General features: G+C 41.3%; 1 protein-coding gene across 3 annotated transcripts in view; it reads right to left on the bottom strand.

Annotated features, from left to right (window-relative positions):
• SPTBN2 (spectrin beta, non-erythrocytic 2) overlaps nucleotides 1-27,160 on the bottom strand; it is a 224,575-nt gene that overhangs the window by 44,887 nt on the left and 152,528 nt on the right. For all 3 annotated transcript variants that reach the window (XM_056527360.1, XM_056527358.1, XM_056527359.1), the window contains 14 exons: nucleotides 26,423-26,574; nucleotides 22,254-22,427; nucleotides 21,160-21,251; nucleotides 19,479-19,559; nucleotides 17,684-17,799; nucleotides 15,668-15,780; nucleotides 14,139-14,326; nucleotides 10,687-10,804; nucleotides 10,213-10,371; nucleotides 9,674-9,976; nucleotides 9,438-9,591; nucleotides 8,439-9,309; nucleotides 7,705-7,842; nucleotides 626-1,382 (listed from right to left, as the gene is read on the bottom strand). In XM_056527360.1, coding sequence (XP_056383335.1) covers nucleotides 626-1,382; nucleotides 7,705-7,842; nucleotides 8,439-9,309; nucleotides 9,438-9,591; nucleotides 9,674-9,976; nucleotides 10,213-10,371; nucleotides 10,687-10,804; nucleotides 14,139-14,326; nucleotides 15,668-15,780; nucleotides 17,684-17,799; nucleotides 19,479-19,559; nucleotides 21,160-21,251; nucleotides 22,254-22,427; nucleotides 26,423-26,574 — 3,416 coding nt within the window. The remainder of the gene's footprint in view (nucleotides 1-625; nucleotides 1,383-7,704; nucleotides 7,843-8,438; nucleotides 9,310-9,437; nucleotides 9,592-9,673; nucleotides 9,977-10,212; nucleotides 10,372-10,686; nucleotides 10,805-14,138; nucleotides 14,327-15,667; nucleotides 15,781-17,683; nucleotides 17,800-19,478; nucleotides 19,560-21,159; nucleotides 21,252-22,253; nucleotides 22,428-26,422; nucleotides 26,575-27,160) is intronic.

Here is a 27,160-nt window from a genome sequence, read left to right as displayed (position 1 = left end):
CCTGTCAGTACCGACAGATGCCGCTGTGAGAGAACAGCAGCAGTGATGTCAGTAAGCTCCGCTCGTGCCCCACGCAGGGTGCCCAGGGCCCCCCCCCCCCGGCCACGGAACAGGACAAGGTAAGTACCGTTGTCATCAGTGTCCCCTGCACCCGTACTGACAGCTGATTTCCTTTAACTTTCTGGCACCAGCTGATTTGAAAAAAAAAATTTAAAAATAATAATAAATGTTTTCCACCAGAGTACCCCTTTCCCTTTAACTACAGGGTAAGGGACATGTTTTCATCCCAGGAAAAGATGGTGAAGGAGGTTACAGGGCTTTCAGACCCCTTGAACCCCCCCAATCTTGAAAACAGCAACCCAAATCTTCCTGCTGCATGGAGTGCAGGGGTCGGCATGCGCTACATGCAATATTTATGGGAGCACCAAAGATACACAAGCACTCCCATGGAGAAATGCATGGAGTGCGCGCCGACCTCGCACTTCATGCAGTAGGGGTTCCTGTGGGTAGGGGATACATTTTTAAATGCTGGAGTACCCCATTAAATATGAAACATGATCGTGTAATATGCAAAAAGTACAAAAGTATTAAAAATCAAAACAAAAAACAAGCCAATTTGTCTCACCTGGTTATTTAGGAAACCTTCCACCTGCTTGGTGTCTCTTAGGAACACCTGGAAACTGTATCCCTGAGAAAGCAGCTGGTGCCTGTTTTCCCACATTTGTCCCAACTCATTCCAGCCTGTGTCCAGTGCTTTCAATCTCTGCTGTAGAAACATATATTGGGCATCTGTCTGGCCACGAGTTACCTCCTCGCCAACCTCTCTGATTATTTTGTATTCTGCTCCATAGCGCTCAATTTCATTTCTAATGCTTTCATGCTGTGCAAGTAAACGCTCTGCCTCAACTAGATCAGCGGGGACATCCTCAGATGCAACTGCAGTTTGTGCTCGAGACAACCAGCTCTGGAAGTCATCTAGATCACGCAAAAAGCCTTGCAACTTGCTTGCTTCGCCCAAAGTTTCTTCTCTTCTTTTCATTGTATCCTTCAATTCGTCCCATGTGTCATCTATCTCAGACAAATGACCAGTAATAGCTGCGGCTTTCTGTGGGTGTCCTGAAGCAAGCTTCTCTGATTCCTCATGAAGGTCACCTACTTTTCTCTGTATGGCTTCTAAATCACGTTCCATTCCAGTAAGTTTACGCTGGAGAGCAGTGACTCCTGCCAAGTCATTTCCTAGGCTCTGTGTGGATTCAATGATCTTCGTTTTTTCTCTCATCCAGCACACGGTCTCATTACAATCCAGATGATAGTTCTGGATTTCAAGTGCAGAATCCAAAGCGTTTTTCTTCTGACTAACAAGCTGGCGGAGCTGATTCCATCTTTAATAAAAAAAAAAAATAAAAAAAATTAGCCAGGACATTTTAAGTGCAGGAGTTTACATTTAAAAGGAGAACTATCATGCACAAAAATGTATCCCTTATCTAAAAGGATAAATTTTGTCCCGGCTCTTCTCCGGGACAACACGTGTGGACCCCCCACACAAAGCAGCGGACGACACACCCCCTCCATGTATCTCTATGGGAGAGCCGGAGATAGCTGAATGCTGAATCTCTGGCTCTCCCATAGAGTTACTTGGAGGTGGAATGTCGGCCGCCACTTCCTGCAGGGGTCGACAAGCCCATTCCCAGGCAGAGGAGGTGTCCCATGCAGAAGATCGAGGGGGGTCCAATCTAAATCCCCATATTCAAAAGATGAGTTTGTTTTGTACATGATAGTTTTCCTTTAATGAACTTCCTGGGTCTAGGCAAAGTCTACTGTAGTGAAGATGACAAATCATCCTAGTTTAATGTATGGGCACATGGGTGGCTATGGTACATCCACCCAGAATATTATAATAACTTGTTTATTATACAACGTTCAGTGTCTGTTTATTATGTCCACACACTTCTGTGCGTGTGGTGAAGACATAGGAAACAAATATCACAATACGATATCCCTTGAATGTGCATATCACAATAATATTCTGCCAGATGGGGCTCTCCAACACCACTTGGAGCCCTGATGGCATTGCAGAGGCTTAAAGTGCATCTGTCACTTTACTTAATCCTATAAAACTGCCCATACAGTATAGCAGGGGTTAATGTCCTCATGCTAATCATACCTTTGCTAGGTAATTTGGTGGCTTTATTCTGGGCCACGCCACCGTTTGACAGACAGGGCTCACAATGGGGATTATGGCACAAGCGCGGTGAGTTGACACCAGGTATAACTAGAGGCAGAGTGTTTACTTCTTGCCCCTTGAGACAGGTCAGCACACGCCACCAAGTTTTAAAACCAATCAAGAAAAAAGGCTCTAAGTCATCAGGGCTGTCCCAAACAGCTTCTCCCTACCACCAAAGTCTTGATTGATGGATCTCTTCCTATACCTGAACAGGGAGAGAGCTATTAATCAAGGCGGGAAGGGTAGTTAGGAGATACCAGAGAACGCCCCATGTTCCCAGACAGCTTTAGAACTGATACCTCTGAAATACTGCAGTGTTTTAGAGTGAATCATGCATTATTGCTGTTGCCTGAACCATGTGCAAGCTTCTTTATTACAAAGTTATGACAGGTTGAAAAGACAAAGGATTGTGTGTGTGCGTCTTTCCCGTGTTTCTCTATTTATAGATCATGAAAAATAATGAATATATTAAATATAAAAAAAAATATATATATATATATATATATATATATATATATATATTTTTTTTTTTTTTTTTTTAAAGCACTATATTTTTCTATATTTTTATATAAATATATAAATTTGAGTAGCCATATTAGGCCAGTGATGCAGATGCAAATCAAAAAATGTTGCAGTATCTTGTAATACCTTTATTATTGGACTAACAGCATTTTGTAGAGACAAGCTTTCGGATTCCTCCCTTTATCAAGTCCAAAGCAAATCTAAGCTCACAAGCAGAAGACACAGGTTACATCTCACAAATATGCAGGGGTTAAGATTCCATCTATTCTCTTAACCCCTGCATATTTGTGAGATGTAACCTGTCTCTTCTGCTTGTGAGCTTAGTTTTGCTTTGGACTTGATAAAGGGAGGAATCCCGAAAGCTTGTCTCTACAAAATTCTGTTAGTCCAATAAAAAAAGGTATTACAAGATACTGCAACATTTTTTGATTTGCATCTCTCCCTCTCTCCCTCTCTCTCTCTCTCTCTCTCATTCAAAGAGTTTTCTTTATTTTCATGACTATGAAAATTGTAGATTCACATTGAAGGCATCAAAACTATGAATTAACACACATGGAATTATAGACATAACAAAAAAGTGTGAAAAAACTGAAAATATGTCATATTCTAGGTGGAAAGTGTCCACAAGTGCAGTCAAAAACCATCAAGAGCTACAAAGAAATTGGCTCACATGCGGACCGCCCCAGCAAAGGAAGACCAAGAGTCACCTCTGCTGCGGAGGATAAGTTCATCCAAGTCACCAGCAATCTCAGAAATCGGAGGTTAACAGCAGCTCAGATTAGGGGCGGCCGCACCGGGCGCAACATCTGGGGGGCGCGCTCTCCGGGATAGGAATACTTCTTTTTATGTGCCCGGGCCGGCTCCCGTGTGTGGCTGCAGGCGGGGGCCGGCCAGCGCATATAAAACCTAATACTGTATACTAAAAACCAGGGGGCCTCCAGCTGTTGTGAAACTACAACTCCCAGCATGCCCGGACCGGCAAAGTCTGGTTTATAGTATACAGTATTAGTTTTTATATGCTCTGGTCGGCCCCCGCCTGCAGCCACACATGGGAGCCGGCCCGGGCACACAAAAAGAAGTATTCCTATCCCGGACATCCCTGGGTCCCGAAAAATATTTTCGGGACATAAGGATGTCCGCCGGTCACTCACCATTCCCCGGCGTCCTCCTGCGGTCCTTCGCTTCTCCGCCTCTATGGTCGTATGCACGGGACGTCACTGACGTCCCGTGCATACAACCATAGAGACGCATGGAGGACCGCAGGATCGTCGCAGGAGAACGCGCGCTGGCCGGGGCCTGGTAAGTGACCGCGTCATCTTCTTCAGTGTTCCGGTCACCGCTCCTCCAGTCCCGGCACCTACTTCTATGGTCCATGGGCCATAGCAGTAGATGTGACCCCGGGCCGGAGGAGCGGTGACCGGAACACTGTGGGGGCAGCAGTACAGACATACAGCCTCCAGCCATACACTGTATATGGCTGGAAGCTGTATGTCTGTGAGGTGGGGGGGAAGCTGCCTACTATTGTGGGGGAGCTGCCTACTATTGTTGGGGGGCAGCTGCCTATAAATGTGGTGGGGGGGGGAGCTGCCTAATATTGTGGGGGGGAGCTGCCTAATCTTGTTGGGGGGGGGGAGCTGCCTAATATTGTGGGGGGGGGGGGCTGCCTACAAATAAAGGGGGGAGCTGCCTACAAATAAAGGGGGGAGCTGCCTACAAATGTGGGGGGAGCTGCCTAATATTGTTGTGGGGAGCTGCCTAATATTGTTGTGGGGGAGCTGCCTAATATTGTTGTGGGGGAACTGCCTACTATTGTGGGGGAACTGCCTACTATTGTGGGGGAACTGCCTACTATTGTGGGGGAACTGCCTACTATTGTGGGGGAACTGCTGACCTAATGTGGGGGGGAGCTGCCTAATATTGTTGGGGGGAGCTGCCTAATATTGTGGGGGAACTGCTAACCTAATGTGGGGGGGGGGAGCTACCTAATATTGTTGGGGGGAGCTGCCTAATATTGTGGGGGAACTGCCTACTATTGTGGGGGAAATGCTGACCTAATGTGGGGGAGCTGCCTACTATTGTGGGGGAGCTGGCGACCTAATGTGGGGGAGCTGGCAATCTAATGTGGGGGAATCTAATGAGCGGAGCGCTGCATTTTACTAGAAGACGGGGAGAAGTCATTTTCGGTTTCGGTATCGGCGGACATTTTTTTTTTTATTTCGGTTTCGTTTCTGAAATTTCCATTTCGGTGCACCTCTAATAAATATATATATATATATATATATTATTATATATTTTTTTTTAAATGCCACCACCCACAGTCCTCCCATGTCATCATCAACCATTCTACATAGCAAGATTTATATTAAAGGGTTACTCCACTCCCCAGCGTCCGGAACATTGAGTTACGAATGCAGTGTGTGGGCTTACGTATTCACGACTGCCCCCTCAATGAAAGTCTATACACATTGAGGGGGCGGGACGTGATGTCACATGAGGGGGGCGGGACGTGGCATCACATGACGGGGCATGACGTCACAAGGGGGGCAGGCGTGAACACCGAAGCCCGCACACAGCGTTTGAGTTCTTTAAACTGTCCACATTCTCCTATAATAATGCACTTGAATCACAATGTATATCAACCCGATGCCACTAAAAATATCATGCTATTCCCTATTTAGCTGACCCACTAGTCTCTTTATTCTAAAACCTTCCATAAAATGTTCTAAACTTGTCCTCTGCTATAGAAACTAAATTGGGACTTACACATTGACATTCATTGTTTGACAGTAAAGATTATAACAAATACATTCTGTCAATACAACAGGTGTTCTAGTACAAAAACATATACTCAGTTGTAAAATGTTGGAAAGAAAGAATTTCTTGAATTCTATATAGAAAATGATGCCATATTTCCACCACTTTTGCCTTAAAAAGGGTAGCTGTAATGTTCCATTCACTTATGAAATATGACTACAGTGCAGCACTGTGCATCAGGAAACTGCTTTACCTCTCGGCCTCCATAGAACCAGTCTCCAGTGCGAAACCCAGTGCCATAGAATCGCATTATGCTTGGTCTCATGCTGGAGACAGATACTCTGGAGCAGTGTTGTCCCAACCAGTGTGCCTCCAGCAGTTGCAAAACTACAACTCCCGGCATGCCTGGAAAGCCATAGGCTGTCCGGGCATGCTGGGAGTTGTAGTTTTGCAACCGCTGGAGGCACACTGGTTGGGGAAACACTGCTCTGAAGACTGAGTTAGGAGTGGCAGCGGATAAGAGAGTCTCTGTTAAGGTATTTAGGCGACTGATTTAAAACAAAAAAGGTAATTTGGAAAGATTACTATTGTGCAAAGTGCTGCACTATAGTCATTTTTCATAAAACATTACAGGTACACTTTCAGTGAATGAACTCTCATAAGTACCTATGATTTATTACAATACCAGGGGTAATGTACTCTATTATCATCTTTTAAATCACATGAGCTAATAGGAACTTGGGAAACATCCAATGAAACCAATAAGGATGCTTCCAAAAGTAGCTATAACACTGGCGCAATAGGAATCTATCCAAGCTGCCCTCATACAACAAGGTGGATCCCTGTAGTTCCACCCAAAGTGGTTTACTAAATATAACGTATAAATTATTCCATCTGTATCAAATAAAGAGACATTGGAGAGAAGGGAGATTATGTGGTCGCAATGTCCAGAGCAGAAGGCAGATGGATATTTAACCTTAATTCAATGACCCCCTATGGTCTGATTACGGACTTTGAACGGTTTGCTACTTTTCCTCTGGACAGGTTTTGATAAATCTCCCCATATATGTATTCTACAAGTGCGCAGAGTTGACCATAGCAACCAATCAGATCGCTTCAATCATTTTGCATAGGCCTTTTCAAAAATGAAAGAAGCAATCTGATGGGTTGCTATGGGCAACTGGGCAACTTTTCATTTGGAACAGTTTTAATAAATCTGCCCTAGTGTGCATATATCCTCCTTTTAGGGACAATAATGTTAATTTTTGGGATACTTTTAGTTGAACCTAATTCACACTATGCGCTTATGGAGGTGCGTTTTTGAAGCGTTTTTTTATGCAGATGTTGCCGTTTTGGATCACTAAACAAGAATTAGTCTGAGAAATCTGCTAATTATAATCAGGATGCAAATGCACTATCTAGTATTGTGAACAATAGATGATGGGCAGAATGAACATAAATAGCCGTGACCTAGCAGGGCCAGCTATCTCTGAGGAAGGAAAGAATTCTTTCTGAAACGCGTCAGATAGTTTTTTGGCCCTGTGCTCCCACAGTAGTGACGTCACTATCCACTTGGGTCACGGCTCTTTGCAACCAAGTCAGTGAAGCAAGCCTGTGAGACGCTTCCGGCAGGGGAAGATCTCCCGGCGTATAAGCTTCCCGACACCTTGGACTCCAGTAACAGTTCACCTACTTGTGTGACGTAAAATGCGCCGCAACACAGCAGACGGAACGGACTCAGCAAGCGGAGAAATACAGCAAGTATTTGGTATGTGCATAAGGCACTGACACTTGTATGGGATGCATGAAGGAGGGAGATTATCCAGAGAAATTCTAAATACTAAAATGATTTATTATTTGCACAGCCCTGGAGTAGAATAACGTAATAACTGCCTATAGGACAAGCAGAACTATGCATGACATACTGTATGTATGTATACTGAGAAATATGAGACTGTTTTCAGAGTAAGTGTCGCTAGATTTGGAGGTGGTACTCCCATCTTGATTAGAGGGTGAGGTATGTATGTATGTATGTATGTATCTCTATCTATTTTTCTAGTGGATCACACTGTATCTCTGTTCCTGGCATCGATCTTGTATGAGTTTTTCACCAGAATCACAGTTAGTGCTATCAATTATTATAACTTTTATCCTCCATAGCGCTGATACACAATTTATACATTATATTCAATAAGGATTCTTACCGTGCATTTAACTGATCTTGCATATCCCGGATACTTTCCTCATTCCTGTGGTCCGTATTCAGCAGCTGCCCGGCCACTTCATTTACTGAGGCTATTCTTGATGCCAAATTGTTCATCTCTGCCTCAAGTGTTTCAAACCTGCAACAAAACAGATTCATCAGAAAAGCTTTGTCTGATCAGTAAAAGCAGTCTATCAAAATCTACTTTCCGGAGGTAAAGACATATGCACATGGAATTCTAATTCCACCACATATTCACATTGGGGACATTTCAGTGTCAGTGTAGGTAGATTGATTTTATAGTGATGTATAAGCACCAAATTTAGGGACAGAGCTTAATATGGGGCTAGTACACATTTTTGTGAAATTTCACTTCAGAACACCACTTCTCTGCGACTTTTAGAAACTGCTGTCTACAGCCAGTTTTGTAAGCCAGGTCTTGGCTGGTGTATGTTTATTGTGTAGTTGAGGACTGTGTGATAAATGTCCATAGAAAAGCCATGTACAAGCCTTGATAAATGTCCCCCACTGACTTCTAGTTCCAACTCTAGATAAGAAAAAAAAAAATGATAAAAATATTGTTCATAAAAAAATGTAATTCATGTGAATGAATAACTGGGATAGAGGTCAACTGAATGTCATGTGTTACAGTATATGTTATCACTGATGTTTTTATTTACTTTTTTAATGTATTTCCTGGACATTTTGTATGCCTTAACAGCCCACACAAATTACCTTTGCTGAACTACTTCAAGATCTTCAAGTTTTTCTGGGATCTCCATTCCATTCAACCACTGCTCTTTTTCATCTATCCAAAGGATACAAGCATCTGCTTCACTAAACATTTTATAAAGAGCCAGAGAGTCTTGGAGGGCCTGCTTACGATGGGCAGCCAAAGTTACGAGCTCCTCATACCGTTGCTCCAGAGCAGGAAGTCTTCCATCAACTTCAGGAGAATGAGCGTATGTTGTTGGCAAACTACTGGCCTGTTCATGCAGGGCATCGATTCCTGGTCGGTGGTTGAGTATCTCCTCTTCCACATCTTTGTGCTTTCTTATTAACCTCTGTGTGGAATATTCATCGTGTCCTACATCATTGCCTGACACCAGCCTCAAAGTGTCCAGAATCCAAACCTCTGCGTCATTGGCATCAGCTTGGAACTGGTAGTAACTGTAGGCTTCCCTCAATTTGCGTTCCCGGTCTTCAGCCAAAGCTTCAAGCTCCTTCCATTGGTCTTTAACTTCCAACATTTTTTCTTCAATTTCTCCGGCTCCAAAGTGCCCCTGTGCTACCAGTTCTTCACCTTCAGCTACCGTCTGCTGCAGTGGTCCGTGCCGCCCGCTCATTTCTCCCCGAAAGGCGTTATGCTTACTGATTAGCCTTAAGGAGCTGGTGATGTCTTTACCATAGTCATCAGACATTAGAAGACGACTTTGTTCTCGGATCCAAGCTTCCTCTTCACCCATATCCCAGAAAAACTTCCAAAGTCTCCTAGACTCTTCTAGCTTTGACCTTCGAGCTGCAGATAAATTGCACAATTCTGCATACTGTTGCTCTAAAAGCTGTACACGCTTTCGCACCAACTCTGGGTCAAACGGTTTGTAACCTAGGGACAAAAAAAAAATATTTGCATCAATTTCCCCAATCTTCATTGTGTTAACCTGCCTATTGCTTGAGTTTAGGATATACCAATAATGATAATTCTAGTGAAAAGCATTTGCTTGTTATATATACCTTCATCGTCCGACGTGAATTTTTGGGCAACAGCGCTGACTGATTTTACACGTTCTGCCTGCACAGCAATGTCAGCTTCCACGAGAGTGTGAGTCTGTAGAAGATCTTCCACACCATGAAGGTGCTTTCCATAATCTTCCGACTGTAGACGGCCCTGATTAAATTGAAGACGATAAGTGTTATTTTATAACCTAACTTTTCTGTATTACGGATTAGGAATACTCTTTATTTCATACCTTCATATCCTCTGTCCAATCCATGAGATACAGCAAATCTTGGAACATTCTTTGAAGTTCTAAGTTCATCAAGAGTCTTTGGCGCCTGGCTGCAACCAGCTCCCTTAAATAATCCCATAAACGTGTGACATTACTCTTGCGAGCCAATATTCTTCTGATGTCATGATAATTCTCTGCCTCAAGTTCATCAGCAACTGCGTTTACCGCTTGTACGCGCTCACTGTATGCAATAATATCTGTCTCAATAGCTTCATGTTTCCGCACAGCAGCTTCAACTGCTGCAAGGTCCACACCAAAGTTATCCTATGACGTAAAACAGAAGAAGATTAGCTCCAGCTTTTAACAACACAGAATAATGGGACTTTTGTGTGTGGATTTTAGAAAATGCTAACAATAACTGGATACTTCAGTAGCAGAAGATTATATATTCAATAAATGTAACCATAAGATTACAGCGCAACAAATATTAAATTCAGAAATAAATGGTAAAAAAAAAGGCTAGAAAAAAAATACTCATGTGACAGAGCAATGTTAAGTACCTGGGATACAAGGCGCTGGTTCTCACTGAGCCAGGTTTCTCTCATGGCAGCCTTACGATCAAACCTAGCCGCCAATTGCTCCAACTTCTCCTGCCGAATTAGCTCATTGCGCAAGGCAAGCTCTCGTTCATGTTCTGCCTTCTCCAAGCGCTCCCAGGCCTTGAATTAAAAATACATTTTTAAGATTTCAGAAATAGAAAATGTACAGATAAAACTATAATACACAAGCACCAGGTACCAGTCTATTTATGTATCTCTCCTCTGCTGCCAATTGTCTGTACTGGGAAACCTCGATTACCACAACTATATAAATCAACACTAGAATATGTACAACAGTGACCACCTGTATAGAGCCTCACAGTGTCTCCTTTTTTGACACTGTGTTGCATATATTCTACTGCAGAAAAATGAACAGAACTTATGGAGCCAATGATAAAATGATATAAAGTAGTACAAATGATAAATAAACTATACCTTGTTTATATCCGATATAAGTTTTCCTTCCCTTGGAGTATAGACCTTTTGATTGTTTGCTCTCATTTTACTCTGAATGGTAAAGAGGAGAACCTCTAAATTTCCTTTCTCTGTGAACCTGAAACCACATAGCAAGATACAAGTAATGTAGCACAATTGTAACAACAACAACAACAACATTAAAAGTATTCTAAGTATATATAAGAACATTCTCTTGGGACAGTATAATGTTGCACAATTTTGCTTAATGGGATCTTGTCCTAGGAGTCATGCAACTTTTTTAGCTTTCTACAGTAGAAAATAAATAACTTTAAATAGGATATGTCTTCAACTTCTGATTGGTGGGCAGACCCCACCGATAACATTGGGGAGGGGATGAGAATGAATGGAGCTCAGCGCCAATAGTAGCCAGATCCATCCACTTGTGTCCCCTTCATTCTTATGATAGGTGGCAATCCCAGAGTCATGGCATATCTGAACAATTTGACTGATCGGCCATTTCAGTGGACGAATATATCATGTGTATGGCCAGCTTTAAAATCAAGGCTAGACCAATTCCAGAAGCCAAGTAGCTAAAGTGCCTAAATTGCTGCTGTGCTTAGTTTTGTAACAAAAATTTTTACTTACATTTACTTACTAACTTATTTACTAACTCTATGGTTAAAATATGAATTTAAAGTGGTACTCCAGTAGAAAACTTTTTTTTTTTAATCAACTGGTGCCAGAAAGTTAAACCGAATTGTAAATTACTTCTATTAAAAAAATCTTAATCCTTCCAGTACTTATTAGCTGCTTAATACTACAGAAGAAATTATTTTCTTTTTGGAACACAGAGCTCTCTGCTGAATCACGAGCACAGTGCTCTCTGCCGACATCTCTGTCCATTTTAGGAACTGTCCAGAGTAGGAGAAAATCCCCATAGCAAACATATGCTGCTCTGGTCAGTTCCTAAAATGAACAGATGTCAGCAGAGAGCACTGTGGTCATGATGTCAGCAGAGAGCTCTGTGTTCCAAAAAGAAAATTTCTTCTGTAGTATTCAGCAGCTAATAAGTACTGAAAGGATTAAGATTTTTTGAACAGAAGTTTTTTTTACAAATCTGTTTAACTTTCTGGCACCAGTTGATTTAAGTTTTCCACCCGAGTACCCCTTTAAGGTTTAGGGGCTCGTTCACACTGCCATTGTGCTCCAGTAAATTAAGCTCCTTCGGCTAGTTGAGTGAAGAAAATACAGCGCATGTCCTAATTTTTTTGTCTGCTTAACTCCAGTTAAACACAGGATTCCCTGACAAACACCAGTCAAGTCAATAGGATCCATCAAGACCCAGAGGTATCTGCTGTGCTCTGACATGTTTTGGGTACATTCTGTGCAAGAAAAAAAAAAGCAAGAGCCGAATGGACCCAGAATGGGCCGGAGCACAATGGCAGTGGGAACTTAGCCTTGCAAAATATTTGTTAGAAACTGTAGCAGATCATATTACTGGAGACTTCAGAAGTTTAATGACAATAACATTCAAATTTGTAATTTTTTTCTCATGCAGAAAGATTGGAAACATCTAAGAAGCAACTAGAAAGAGGTGAAAAAAAGCAAAAAAAATTCAAGAAGAAGATTCCAGCACAGAGGAAATGCTTTTGTTATCTCTAAGAAAAGTTTTGGCTCCGCTGAGTGCCCAGGATTATGAACAGATGGCTGTATGCGTTGATGAAAATTCTCTTAAACACAGGTAGGATGTTGACTCAGGCAGCCATCCAAAATCTCAAGTCAGATAAATCCCTCTCAGAAATATTCAAGTATTGTACAAATTGCTCCAGTTGGGTGATCTGTTTGCATTTCTAGGCCGTTCAATTGTAATTGGTTGTTTGACACAAGAGTGTTACATTGTAATCAGCTGTAATACAAGTGTTTGGTAACTGTGCTGTATTTAATAGGTTACATCACAGAACTTACGGATGAGAAAAATCCCATAATACCCATTTCAACCACAGGGTCTTAGACACATTTTAACAACCGGTTTATTCAATACCTTTGGATTTGTAAACCCCAACATGAAGACATCGTTCAGAAGAAACTGAAAACACCACGAATAGAAGTAGAAGGATTACTGACATGGCAGTTTTTTTTTTTTTTTATGGGATCATTTCAATAAACGTAAATAATTACTATACTTTGTGCATGTTTATGATAAGCACTGTGTCCTATGATGGGCCTGAAATCTGCCAAGAAACAGTCTTGTTTCCTATTATTTAATTATATTGAAAAGTGTAGTTGACAGTGCTTTTTAACGTGCATGGATCCAACAGGCAAATGTGGTGCGATTGAAAACTTGGGGCCCATTCACACTACAGAATGGAGTGGAGAAATTCTGCTTGAAAATTCAGCTGCAGCAGTCGCCAACTGTTTTATATGGGATTCTGCTGCATCCTGCAAAATTATGGAAATACCGCCTTTGAAATTTTTAACTCTGCCGAAAGAATGAATTTTTTTTGGGAAGAATCTGCTCGCAAATGCATTGCAATCTATCAAGTAATCCTCAGAGTAAGAAATAAGATGCACTCACCCAAGCCTATGTCTTTTCGGCAAACTTTATTCTTAGGACATTAGAAGCACAGCGGGTAGATACGGCAGGAGCAGCCTCACAGCGACAGAACAGTTTCTTGTGCGCCAAGCGCACTTCCTCGGGCTGCCGATCATAGATCGGCAGCCCGAGGAAGTGCACTTGGCGCGCAAGAAACAGTTCTGTCGCTGTGAGGCTGCTCCTGCCGTACCTACCCGCTGTGCTTCTAATGTCCTAAGAATAAAGTTTGCCGAAAAGACATAGGCTTGGGTGAGTGCGTCTTATTTCTTACTCTGCTGTATTGCTGTATTGCTTCTCACGAGATTGCATCCCCGAATAGCCACCCAGGTGTTATTACCTAGCTTCAGTCTCCCACAGACTTTACTCGTCGATTGCAGTGCCGGACTTTCCCTCCTTCTTCTATTTTGCGGATTGCATTGCAATCTATGGCTGCAGCGCATGGCCGTGTGGTCCTAGCACTGACTGATATTAGCGGCTGTTGTTGCCTATGGAATATCTACCCGTAATGGATGGATATTCTGTATTGTGAATGGGCCCTTAAGTTTCATGTGTATACATATGCACAACAATTTAATTTATATTGTAATGGCATCATCTCAAAGGAAACCGCAACATTCTTGCATTTATAACCATACAGAAGCATGTTGCTCTGAAGGCAGTAGGACTTAATACCACATTGTATTGACTTGACTCAATAGGTGCTGCACAACAACAAACAACACAACATTAGTTCTGCTAGGTGAAGAGAGGTTTCACCAAAATAGGGAATTTTCCCGGTGCGACAATCCTTTTTAATTAACAAAAACCCTCAGTCAGAAAAATATTTAAATCTGCACCGTAGACAGCAAGCATGAAAAAAAAAAAAAAAGCAACTTACTTGGGAGGCTTTTCTACCGTTCGGTAAGTGTTGAAGGCTTGAAGCTGGTTTTGAACACCACTCAAGGAGTTGGCCAACTTTCGGTCATTGAGTGTAATGATCATCTGTTCGATCCACTGGAGAAGCTCAGACGCCAGACGCTCATAATTTTCGATAAGTTGGTCTGCTTCAATTGCATGGTCTAGTACCTACAAATTGCACATTAGAACAAAGTAAGAAGCAGTTCCTTTAAATATGCTTATTTTTGTTATTTCACATAGAAGACGTGGAGGTAGGATTTTTTTCTTTAATGTTGTGTTTACATTTTGGTCAGTATTTCAGCCAAAACCAGGAGTAGAATAGACACAGAAAAACTAGCAACAGGAGAGATTTGTACCTCTTTCTGCGTTTGCTTAACTCCTAGTCTTGGCTGAAACACTGACCAAAATACCACGTGTGAACATAGCCTTAAAGGGGTACTCCGCTGCTCAGCACTTGGAACAAACTGTTCCGAATGCTGGAAGCTAATGATGTCATAGCCCCACCCCCTCAATGCTGTCACGCTCCCTCCCATAGACTTGCATTGAGGGGGTGGGGTGTGACGCCACGAGCTCCCAGGGTCAGCATTCGGAACAGTTTGTTCCAAAACGCTGAGCCGCAGAGTACCCCTTTAAGTGGCAAAAGGATCAGGCAGTATAAATCAGATATGCTTGATCTGTCTGGGTTAATTTGGGAGGCCACCAATAAATTAGGCAGCCGCTGGTCACACCAATATTTAACCAATCTGTGCAGGGCAAGCACTTAGGAATGATTATAGGATTGCGGATCATGGACAGAACGCACCAGCAGCTGGAAGAAGTGATTCAAATAATATTTCAAGTAGTTCATTTTTAGTGGCTCTTCATGTAGTTAACCTGTTATATATATATATGAAAAAATAAATTCCTGGATAACCCCTTTAATATATCAACTAGCTCCAGAAAGTTAAACAGATTTGTAAATTACTTATATTAAAAAATCTTAATCCTTTCAGTACTTATGAGCTTCTGAAGTTAAGGTTGTTCTTTTCTGTCTAAATGCTCTCTGATTATGCCTGTCTCGGGAAACGCCCAGTTTAGAATAGGTTTGCTATGGGGATTTGTTTCTAAACTGGGCGTTTCCCGAGACAGGTGTCATCAGAAAGGACAACCTTAACTTCAGAAGCTCATAAGTACTGAAAGGATTAAGATTTTTTAATAGAAGTAATTTACAAATCTGTTTAACTTTCTGGAGCCAGTTGATATATATATTTTAAAAAAAGTTTTTTCCTGGAATACCCCTTTAAAGCCAAATACTGAAATAACCCTGTAGAATCATATACAGAGTTTACAGATTTGCAACATTCTCTAAAAACTTTCCACTCCTATATCCTCTAATATTGTTGTAATGCAGATTGCGTCACAACATAACCACATATTATACACCTGAACAACAAAATAGGAGACATGCCAAAACAGACACTCCCATGCCTTATGACACAGACTACATAGCTTGTTTCCTTAAGCCAGTACCTTGCCAATCCTTTTCCCTTCCACTGCCAGGGCCTTCATCTTTGAGAAGTAGTGGTAGAACGTTGCCACATAAGTGATTATGGACTTCTCGTCTGGTTGGTCTACGTTTACGTCTAAAGAAACAAAGTGTAAGTGTTTTAACTAAATCCAGTCAGACAAGCATCAAAGAAGCAGATATAGCCCATAATATAAAAAAATATATACACTCAAAACACGTTAATCTTAGCTAATCAGTATTGAGATCCCTATACCTGACGTAACCCATGGTTCTGCTGTACACAAATAAGAGCTGAATATACAATTCAGCCCTTATTTAGAGCAGAGTGGGCTGTAACATTTTTTGCACCTTTTTTTTTAAAAGAAAAAAAAATTGCATCCAGATATAAACTTCATGTTTTGGTTTCCTTCATTATGTGTCAGTGGATTTTTCTTTAAAATGCAGTATGGATGAGGTATGGCTTTTTTCTCCATAAATTTCGGGATTAAAAAATACAGTGGTCCCTCAAGTTACAATATTAGTCGGTTCCAGGATGACCATTGTATGTTGAGACCAGAACTCTATGGAAACCTGGTAATTTGTTCTGAAGCCCCAAAATGTCATCCAAAAAAAAAAGGAAAAAAGTGAGGATTAAAGAAAAATAAGTAGTTAACTAATAGAGATAAAGCAAATCCTTACATATAAAAGTAAGAAAAATCCGCTGGAAGCTGTAAATCACTGTCTATGTTAGTGTTTCCCAACCAGGGTGCCTCCAGCTATTGCAAAACTACAACTCCCAGCATGCCCGGACAGCCGTTGGCTGTCCGGGCATGCTGGGAGTTGTAGTTTTGCAACAGCTGGAGACACCCTGGTTGGGAAACATTGGTTTATGTAGAGGACAGGAGCTTCTTCAGGGTCCTATACAGTACACACAGTGTCCCAAATGGAGCCGCCCTTAGTTGGTGTCCAAAGGAGCAGCTAAGTCTGGCACGGTTAAGGAGTAGTACAGAACTTGTAGTTCCTCCCTGTACTGTAGGGGGCGCTACCAGACAGCCAGTCAGTGCAGGCACTTCAGTAATACAGGTGATTTACCAGTAAAATGCCATTCTGATTGGTCCGTTCCTCCAGTTGTGACAGGTATAACAGATCTGGACTGTCTAACATTGTATGTGGAGTCTGGTTTCAAGTTACAATGGTCCAGAAAATACCATTGTATGTTGAAACTATTGTATGTTGAGGCCATTGTAAGTGGGAGGGATCACTGTATGCTTTAAAAAAGGTAGGGTCAAAAGTGACGTATTTTTCAACCCTTTTAAGTCAATGGGTAACAAAATCTGCTGCATATTTTGCTATCCATTGACTTCAAAAGGGTAGGAAAATATGCAGCAGCAAAATATGGCACGTGTGACCCTACCCTAAAACTTTAAAATCCTGCACCATTGACCAAACTCCCAGTAACCGCTATGGGAGTTATGTTAACTCCATAAAACAGACTGTTCGGCTGTTTTCACAGCCGAGCAAAGTCCAAAAGGGCAGAAGAAGGTTATAGAAGGCCCATGATCTGAAGATAGGATAAAGATCTTAAAAAAAGAAACAAACATATAAATAAAACACAAATAATGATCTTAACCATGGACCATGCTGCTAACTCAATAAGATCTTATGTGTTTTAGATAGTTGCCTTTTTATGGTATTTACAATGCAAGATAAAAAAAAAAAAAAACTCAACTCAATGAAAACAAGAGGTTATTAATAGAGATGAGCGAACTTACAGTAAATTCGATTCGTCACGAACTTCTCGACTCGGCAGTTGGTGACTTTTCCTGCATAAATTAGTTCCGCTTTCAGGTGCTCCGGTGGGCTGGAAAAGGTGGATACAGTCCTAGGAGACTCTTTCCTAGGACTGTATCCACCTTTTCCAGCCCACCGGGGCACCTGAAAGCTGAACTAATTTACGCAGGATAAGTCATCAACTGCCGAGCCGAGAAGTTCGTGACGAATCGAATTTACTGTAAGTTCGCTCATCTCAAGTTATTTACCTTCAGGATCCAGAAGCTTAGTGAGGCCTAGCTCTCGTTCAGCAATGTTAAAAGCATTTTGTAAGTTGTGGTGAGCATTAGATTTCTTCAGAGTGTCAAAGTCAATAATATCTGGCCTAGATAGAATGAAAACAAGATCAAACCATAGAAACACAAAAAGGACATTTTAGCCATTCCAGACAACTCTGCTCTTCCTCATTTATGGTTTGAATATTGCTAGTAACAGAGGGACCTGTATTTCATGTGGATGTACATGCAATTCTCTTCCATTAGGCAATGCTATCCTTAAATATATTTTTTCAGTGTTTATCACTTTTCAGTTCTGCATTTTTAGGGCATCTTGAGGGCACAGCTATGATCAGTGCAGTTTAGCTGCATGGTCAAATGTAAATTAATGTAGGTTGAATTCTGTATTCTGCCTCTATATAAGTTGAGGCTGGTGCTCTGTCTCCTGTGCTTTAGGCTGGTTTTTACAGCTGTTGATTCAGGTCATCAGAAATAAAGTCAGGCCGGTACATTCGTAATATGGATGCAAAAAAACGCTTGTAATGTGCTCATGTGAAAAACAGCCTTGCACTTAAGAATCAGATTGGCTGCTCAAAGGGGATAGTGACTGCAGTCGGCTCATTTTTAGACCATATCCAGTTTTGCTGCTGGACGAAAAACCACGGTCTGCCACATTGTTTAGTCCAGCAATAAAACGGATATGGTTAAAAAACTAGCCTACCGGAGTCACTGTCCGACTCCGGCTCATTCAAATTAAAGGGATGCTGCCCAGGTCCAGCAGGGCTATGGCAAGGGCTGGTTTTTTAATTCCCCCACAGCAGCCAAAATTAAAAAAATAAGGTGTGAATGCACGCTTAGGCTAGGTTCACATGGCTGCTTGCATCCCAACCGTTAAGGGACCAATCAGCTTTTTTTTTTTTGTTTAAACGGGTCAGATGCAAATGGCTACTGCGGTGTCCCAACGGCCCCCATTCACTTGCACAGGGTCCGTTGGTGACACGTTAATTTTACAGTATTTTGGCAGAGAAAAAAATAAATAAATAGTGCTTGCACGGTAAAATAGGAAAAAGTGACTATTTCCATTTTTATTGGGGGAGGGGGATTTTTCAAATTTTTTAAAAACTTTTTTTTAATTTTTGTTTGTTTTTTATACACTTTTTATGTCCCCATAGGGGACAATCTATAGCAATCACTTGATTGCTAATACTGTTCAGTGTTATGCATGAGGCATAGCACTGATCAGTATTATCAGTGATCTTCTGCCTTGGTCTGCTGGAAAGCAGATCAGAAGATGCTGGGAAGGCGGCAGAGACCGGTGAGGGTACCTCAGTCCGCCATGTTAGCTGATCTGATCCCCGCGGCTGTGCCGCAGGCGATCAGATCATCCTAAAATGTAGCCGCACTGCCGTGATCTGTATTGATCACAGCATCTGAGGGGTTAATGGAGGACATCCGCGCAATCGTGGATGTCCGCCATTACCGGAGGGTCGCTATCAGAAGCCGGGACCTGCCGTGCAAGACCAGAGCATCGCTCCAATGCTCGCGGTCATGTACAGGACGTAAATGTAGGTCCTGGTGCGCGAAGTACCGCTGCTCCAGGAAATACATTTACGTCCTTTGTCATTAAGGGGGTTAATTATTTACCCTTACAATTTCAACATCTACCATTCTTAAAAACATCATCATACCTAGCAATTCAGAATAAGCTGTTAAATAAGGTGATAAACTCTACATCTGCAACAGATTGTGATTGCATTCGCATACACACATTTTTTTACTAGTTACAAACCTGTGCTTGTGCACTATGGCATTAAATGCTAGCCCATCACGCCAGCTTGTTGTGAAGTTGTGGACGTTAACATTTGGATACCTTAGAAAAAGGGAAAAAAAATATTAATTCATGAAAGGTCAACTCTTTTTGACCTCATCCACGTTTTCCCTCTATAAAAATTATGGAAATAGGTCATTCCTCAGCTCACCTCTTCAGCCAGAGATCTGGCGCACGGTACAGTGTGAACCAACACCAAAGTGATCTAAGAAAGTAGAAGACCAGCGCAGGAAATTATGCAAATTAAAATTAGATTCTTTATTCAAGCCACGAGACAACAGGATACAAAGTACTTTGTATCCCGCTGTCTCGTGGCTTGAATTAAGAATCTACTTTTATTTGCACAAGATCCTGAGCTGGACTTCTACTTTCTTATAAAAATGATTGTCATATTGGAAAGAGATCTCCGGTTGTGGTTCACATCTGCATTGATGGGTCGGTCAGATCCTCTATCACAATTTTAGTCACATTTGATGGGAAGAACAGCAGTGCTATTCTTCCTGTCAAAATAAGAGACATCTCAGTATAAGTCAAAGGGATCCACTGGGCCCTCTTGGTGTTTACTGACCAGCAGATGTAGCACTCCCTTTTTTTCTTTTCTCTTCTTTTATGACAAAACAGAAAAAAGGACAATCCACAATGCAAATATGAACAGGGTCTTTAACTGGAGTGAGAGAGTTACACATTAAATTATCTATATTTTTTGTTTCTGTATGCAGATAGTTTGCAATGGAAAATATGGTGTTAAAGGGAAATTGTTAATTATTTTATGCTGCCAAAATCACAGACAGCATGAAAAAGGGACAAGAACCCATGACTACAATAATTTAGAATATACTATGTAATGCTGAAGTGAACCATAACATTGGTCATGGACAGGGCAGTCCCTGGGGTGATAGTTCTCTCCTTATACATAAACAGGGAGAGATGGGGAGGGGGGAGCCTAAACAGGATGACAGGTTCCCAGGTTAACATTTACATGGCTCAATATGGGTTCATTCCTCTTCTTTGTAAAATTTTTGACTTATAGGCAACCTGTTGCATTGAAAATCTGCAGGCACCATGTTATAGAGGAGGATAAACTGAACAGATTGATAAGATTTTGTAGAAAAAGTTCCAGAATAACTTAGTTTGTTTATTTAAACCTCTACTCGTTTTGGGCTAAGTAGTCATGTGGTGATTGACAGCTATCTGTGTATAGAAGTGTGCATATTAAGAGAGCTCACAATGATCGCCCAAATCACTATTTAGCCCAGAAAGAGCAGAGATTTATGGGGGAGATTTATCAAAACCTCTCCAGAGGAAAGTTGCTGAGTTGCTCATAGCAACCAATCAGATCGCTTCTTTCATTTTTGAAAAAGGCCTCTGAAAAATTAAGGAAGGAATCTGATTGGTTGCAATGAGCAACTCAGCAACTTTTCCTCTTGACAGGTTTTGATAAATCTCCCCCTATGTGAATAAATGACAAGTTATCCTGGAACTATTCACACCAAATTATATCTGATCAATATCAATCTGCTGAGCTCCTCCCTCCCTATAAGATGATGCCTGATGATATACATTTGGAATATATCAGTTTATGTACTGACATATTGGGTTGATATTACAATTCCAGAACAACAACTTATTATTTCATGCTCACCCAGCAGTCTTCATTTGACACCATAGTAATAAGGCATCCTTGGCTGACTTCTTTTCTTTATTATCTTCTGTCTCAACACTAATATCTTGAATCTGCAAAGGAAACAACGTTTTATTTATACCTGGAGTCTTTTCTCCTGCCTATCGAACTCCGTTACTGATCTTCATTCTTAGACTTCATGCACACCCACACAAAGAAATTATATGTCAAGCCTCCTAGTGACAGCAGCATACACCCATGGTCTGTGTCCCCCAATGGAGCCGATAGAGAAGTTATGTATTACACCAGTATAGTAATGAATTGTTCACCAGTGACCACTACTAACATACACAGGAACAACCTTCTGCATCATGTTATTGACATTTTCTACCACCCTTCAGCTCAAAAATGTAGCCATTAAAGTATTTCATTTACATAAACTTTTGGCGAGTGTTTAGATTGCACCAGGTCTTAGCCCACCGATGCACTCCATTATAGATTATGACAGACAGCAGGGAAGTAAAGCACGCTTATCAGGCCAGATGAAGCACTAACCTGTGCGAAACGGCTACCGTTGCCTGCTGTACCCCCCCCCCCCCCCCACTTATCATCCCTCTCCTGTAACCACTGATGTGAGTATCTAATAAAGAAGTTAAGAAGACCGGTGAGTTGACGACTTTCATTCATTCCTTTTTGGATTGTACATTTTGGAACTGTATATCATTTAGCCAGAGCACCACCTATCTTCACAAGCCACAAACTCTTCACTAACCTCTACTAATCCATAGTGGTCTCTATATACACCCTGCAGTTGCCGGACTCTATTCTCTTTTTTTTTTATACACACCCAGTTATACGACTGCATCCCGTCTCAGGACTAAGAACTGTTATGTGAAATTTTTTACATATCTGGATGACAACATGTCAAAAATAGAATAAATGTCAGTAACTCTTTAAAGCCAACCTCTATAGAATTGTTCCAGTATCTAAACATTAAGCAAAAGGTTGGTTGTTCTTTGTAAGGCTATAGTTACATGCGTCAGATTTAATGTAGAGATTTCTGCGACTAAAAATTTGTCTTTCTTGGGCAACAAACAAAAAATATATAATTTTACCTGGAAGCGGAGGATGATTGTCCAAATGAGTCCTAGTGTCAGTCTGTGGTTACCATCCACAATATCATGGGATCCCATGTTCTCTAGATGGACTTTTTGTTCCTTCAAAAACTGTAGTGCTTTGTCCACATTTTCAAGGCAATGAATACGCATACGACCTTTGGTGGGCTTGGGCTGTAACAAATCAAAAAGGCAAAGTCTTTAAGTCTACGTTTTACACAGTTCTTTAAATAATAATATGTAATTGCAATAACAAGCGGTGGAAGAAAAAAAAATAAAATAAAGGTGCAATGTGACGAATATGCTGCACCATTGCTTCCGCATAATAAGCAAACTTTTAGGCAATGTTTACACCATGTAAAAGCAAAACAAAATAATGGGTGTAAAACATGTATTAAAAAAAAAACACTGTCTTTTTAAAATCTAATAAATGTCTTCGTCTATAGAAAAGTGTTTGCCAGTGCACCCATTTAAAAAAAATATAAAGATGGGGAAAAAAAAAATATATGGTAGTATTACAGAATTATGCCTGTTTTTTTCCCCCACAATGCATTGATGTCTCCTAAACTTTTTTACACTAACATAATTCAGACCGTTTTAATTTTTTAAGTAACCATTTAGTCAGATGCATATCAATTGTTTTTGGGGCTAAAGCAAATGTTAATAAGCAAATTGTAAACCAATCATTTTTGGTGATGTAAACAGCACAAGAAGCATTTAAAGGAGTACTCCGGAGCGCTGGTACTTAAAAAAAATAAAAATAAAAATAAGTTGACCTCATCTGATAGCTCTTTCAAAGACCTTTCCAACGATACCTCATTTGTCAAATTTGGCCCAGTCAGTCTCTTGTAATTGCCACCTGTAGCAGTAAGCAGCCGTGTCATAAAGACTACATTTCCCATGACTCCCTGCGCCAGCTTCCTGTTAGCTGCTGCTCTCTCCCCCTCCTCTCCCCCCCCCAGGAAATTATAATAAATTATAATAAAGTGACGCCCACAGCTCCTTCCCTTGTGGTCATCTCCTCCCATCCTCCCCCTTCCAGCTCATCAGCCCTCTCCATGTGCCCACTAGCCCACTGACCCACCCATCCATGTGCCCACTAGCCCACTGACCCACCCATCCATGTGCCCACTAGCCCACTGACCCACCCATCCATGTGCCCACTAGCCCACTGATCCACCCATCCATGTGCCCACTAGCCCACTGATCCATGTGCCCACTAGCGCAGTGTTTCCCAACCAGGTTGCCTACAGCTGTTGCAAAACTACAACTCCCAGCATGCCCGGACAGCCTTCGGTTGTCCGGGCATGCTGCGAGTTGTAGTTTTGCAACAGCTGGAGGCACCCTGGTTGGGAAACACTGCACTAGCGGTGTCACAAGAATGACGCAGCACTACGCAAACAGCGTAGAGCTAACGTAGGCAGCGATAGGAGCCTAGCGTTAGCCCTACGCTATTTGCGTAGTACTGCGCATGCGCAGAATAAATTAACTTTGTGGGAGTAGCCGACTCCGGGCGGGGAGGCCGGCACAGCCCGCAGTGACTCATGGGAGCGATGAGTCACCGGGCGAAGATGGCGGCGGATCAAGAAGAAATACAGGTCGAGCGTCATCAAAAGACCCAGCTTCCGGCCGGAGAGAAAAGCGAGGAGAAGACCGGGAAGAAGACCATATGGAAAACGTGAGTATATTAGAATGTTATATAACTTTGCCTCATGCTACAATTCCCCCATAAAAAGGTTAGCTCCGGAGTACTCCTTTAAAATTTTTCATTGAATTTAATACAATTTAGTGTGGGGGGGAAGTTTTTGTGGCGTAAAACTGATCGTTTACATCTTAAAAGGAGTCACAAAAATACTTATACTAATGTAAAATGATGGTTTCCTCAGAATTACGTTGCTTTAGCTTCGTTACCCGAGTTGGGCTGTACGTGTTGTTTAGCAAATGTAAACAAATATAACTATAAACTTTTTTTGGGCAATTGTTTTTTGTAATATTTTTTGAATTGTCAAAACATAATGATGTTCATTTATAATCATAAAAGCAGGTTATCTACATAAACTTGGCAAAACAGATCTATAGAAGGTAAATCTCTAGTGCCACTCTGTACGAGGAGCAATAAAATGACTCCGTACTGCCTACAGATGGGCGTCTCTAAGCCTGGAAACATGGTTTGGGTTATTTGTCACACCAGACACTGACTTACAGAATAGTGACCTATAGGGGGAACCAGAGAGACAGTTCTCTTACTGGAATAATTTTTTCAAGGGAACCTTGTACTAAAATGTCCCTTACAAGGGGCGCTACATTGTTGCTACAAATAGGACACCTGCTACTTTCACCTTCATTTGATCCAAATAATTTTAAATCCCAACTTAAGAGTAACAAAACAAGATGCACCATGTGCACTCCACCCTCCGAAGGCTGCATATTAAATATGGGAATCATACAGCACCCAGAAGGGTTGGGCACATGAGGAATTTGGTTTATATTTGACCTATATTTCTTTAGAAATTATATTACAGGTCATACATATATGTAAATGATTGTTTTTAATAAAAGCGATCTCTCTATAGAGAGCAATGCATTACCAAGCGGATTCCGGAGGCCGGAATTGGAATTTCCGCAGCAGATGTGCGCAGTGCAACAGAATCCCATTAAAAACAATGGGACTATGATGCAACAGAATTTCAGAGCTGGATATTTCAGTCGGATTTTTTCTTGGAAATTCCGCCATGTGAACGAGGCCCAAGGGTACTTTTACAATGAGGAAATGTAGCGAGGAAAATGTTTTTGCTGAATTCCACTTTGGATCCGTGATCTTCCTGCTCCAGCAGAAGTTATTAGGATTTGGTGCTTTTGTCTGCGGCAATTTGACTAATTGGACTTTTCTAGTGGATTCTGACTGAACATGTTTACTTTTTCGCCGGGATCCAATCACTGTAAGGTTTTGTAGCAGAATTTCCACAGTGCACACAGCACCGAGATAAACATTGTAGTCCAATGAATTCCTCACCGATTCCGCCTTGTGAACATGTGAAATGGTAAAAAAGCCTGATGACAACTTACAACTTTTCTTATGCAGTAAACTCTGCTCACATATGACTGCATAATGTGGCGAACTTGCCAAGTTTATTACAGGGTCTATGGTATATCTATAGTAAAATATATATGTTATGTGCACAGTCTTGTTTAGATTATTAAGACAGAAAACATGGTCACAATTTTAGGAAAATTACTATAGTGATCATCACTGTAGGAAAACCTGTAGCAAAATGATGAGAAAAGTTCTTGATGTGGCATGTTCAACATAAGAAGAATGAATAGGGAACTCACCATGCTGTTGATCGTTCGGTAGCAGTTTATTGAAACCAATCAATTACACATCAGTGTAAATGTGTAGGACGAACACGAGGGGGTTACTTTAGCAGACGATGGTGCTGTTTTGAAATGGATCAGTCGATGCGCTGATGTTGCACAAAACGGCACTGTTGCCTACTTAAGTGACCCCCTCATTGTATGTTCATCCATCCTGCACATTTGCACTGACGTGTGAATGATGGGTTTCAGTGCAAATGTGCAGGACAGATGAACATACAACGAGGGGGTTACTTTAGCAGGCAACAATGCCGTTTTGCGCAACATCAGTGCTTTGACCAGCCCATTGGGCTAGTGGAAGCAACATTGTTGTGCAAAACTGCACAGTCATCCACTAAAGTAACCCCCTCGTATGTTCGTCCGTCCGGCACATTTACACTGATGTGTAATTGGTTGGTTTCAGTAAACTACTACCAATAAACTACAACTGCATGGTGAGGGCCCTATTCATTCTTCTTATGTTGGATATTGGATATTTTTGATAGTGAGCACCATCATGGATACAGTGTGGTATTATGTTGTCCGGATTGGAACAGGATTTTATAGTTATATAGCTGTGCCGAGTGTGTTCTCATTCTAAAGAAGTTGTGGAAAAGTTCTCGGTGTTTTTTTTCTTAAATTCAATTAAACATTTTTTAAATGTATTTACTTAAGCGTCAATGCTGTGCCATAAAAAAAAAATCTGCATCTAAAAACCATGTGGAATTTATAAGTGGATTTTTCTTCCAAACTCATCTGAAATTTTACTTTTCAAAAAAACAACAAAAAATATTAACCAACGCTTGACCACTCACCAGCTGTTCCCCAGAGAGTACTTCCAGTAGTCGGATCAGCATCCTTCCATCTCGCAGGTCATTGTACAGATCAGAAATCCTACAAGTGACCCGGGCAAGGTGAGAGTTGACCCATTTGGTGAAGGTTTTCTTCTGGACTGCTTCACGTTCATCTATAGAGTTGAAAAGAGACAAAAAAATTTAATTTAAATAACTATTTCAATATAAAAATTCTTAGAAGGAAAAAAAAAGAAAAGAATATCATATAATAAAAAGCACTTGTATTCTGTTTGGGTAAGTGCAAGTCAAGAAATGGAACAAAGTTTTTATTAAATAATTTACAAAACCAATGGCTTATCCTCAGTATGGCCATCAATATTAAATTGGTGGGGGCTTATCTTCTAGCACTCCCACCTGTCATCTTTCTTTTAATGGGCCGCAGCCTTTATTTATTTATTTTTTAATGTTTACCTGCATCATCGTACCATAAGTAGTGGAGGTATAATGTACTGCAGCATTGCCCAGTTCACCTGGTTGAAACAAATATATTCGCACCTCCGCTACTAATATGGTAATAAGCTAATAAGTATGGAGATTCAGGCATGATCAGTGGTAAACAAATCTGTAGCACTAACAGGGGTGCCATGGTCAAGAGCTTGTTGGCGAGATGCCATGAGTCGGACCCCCGTTGATCTAATATTGATAGGATATCCTGAGGATAAGCCATTAATTTTAGAAGGCTGGATAACCACTAGTACA

Source organism: Hyla sarda, chromosome 6, assembly GCF_029499605.1.
Source record: "Hyla sarda isolate aHylSar1 chromosome 6, aHylSar1.hap1, whole genome shotgun sequence".
NCBI lineage: Eukaryota > Metazoa > Chordata > Amphibia > Anura > Hylidae > Hyla > Hyla sarda.
This window is presented reverse-complemented; position numbering and strand designations above follow the sequence as displayed.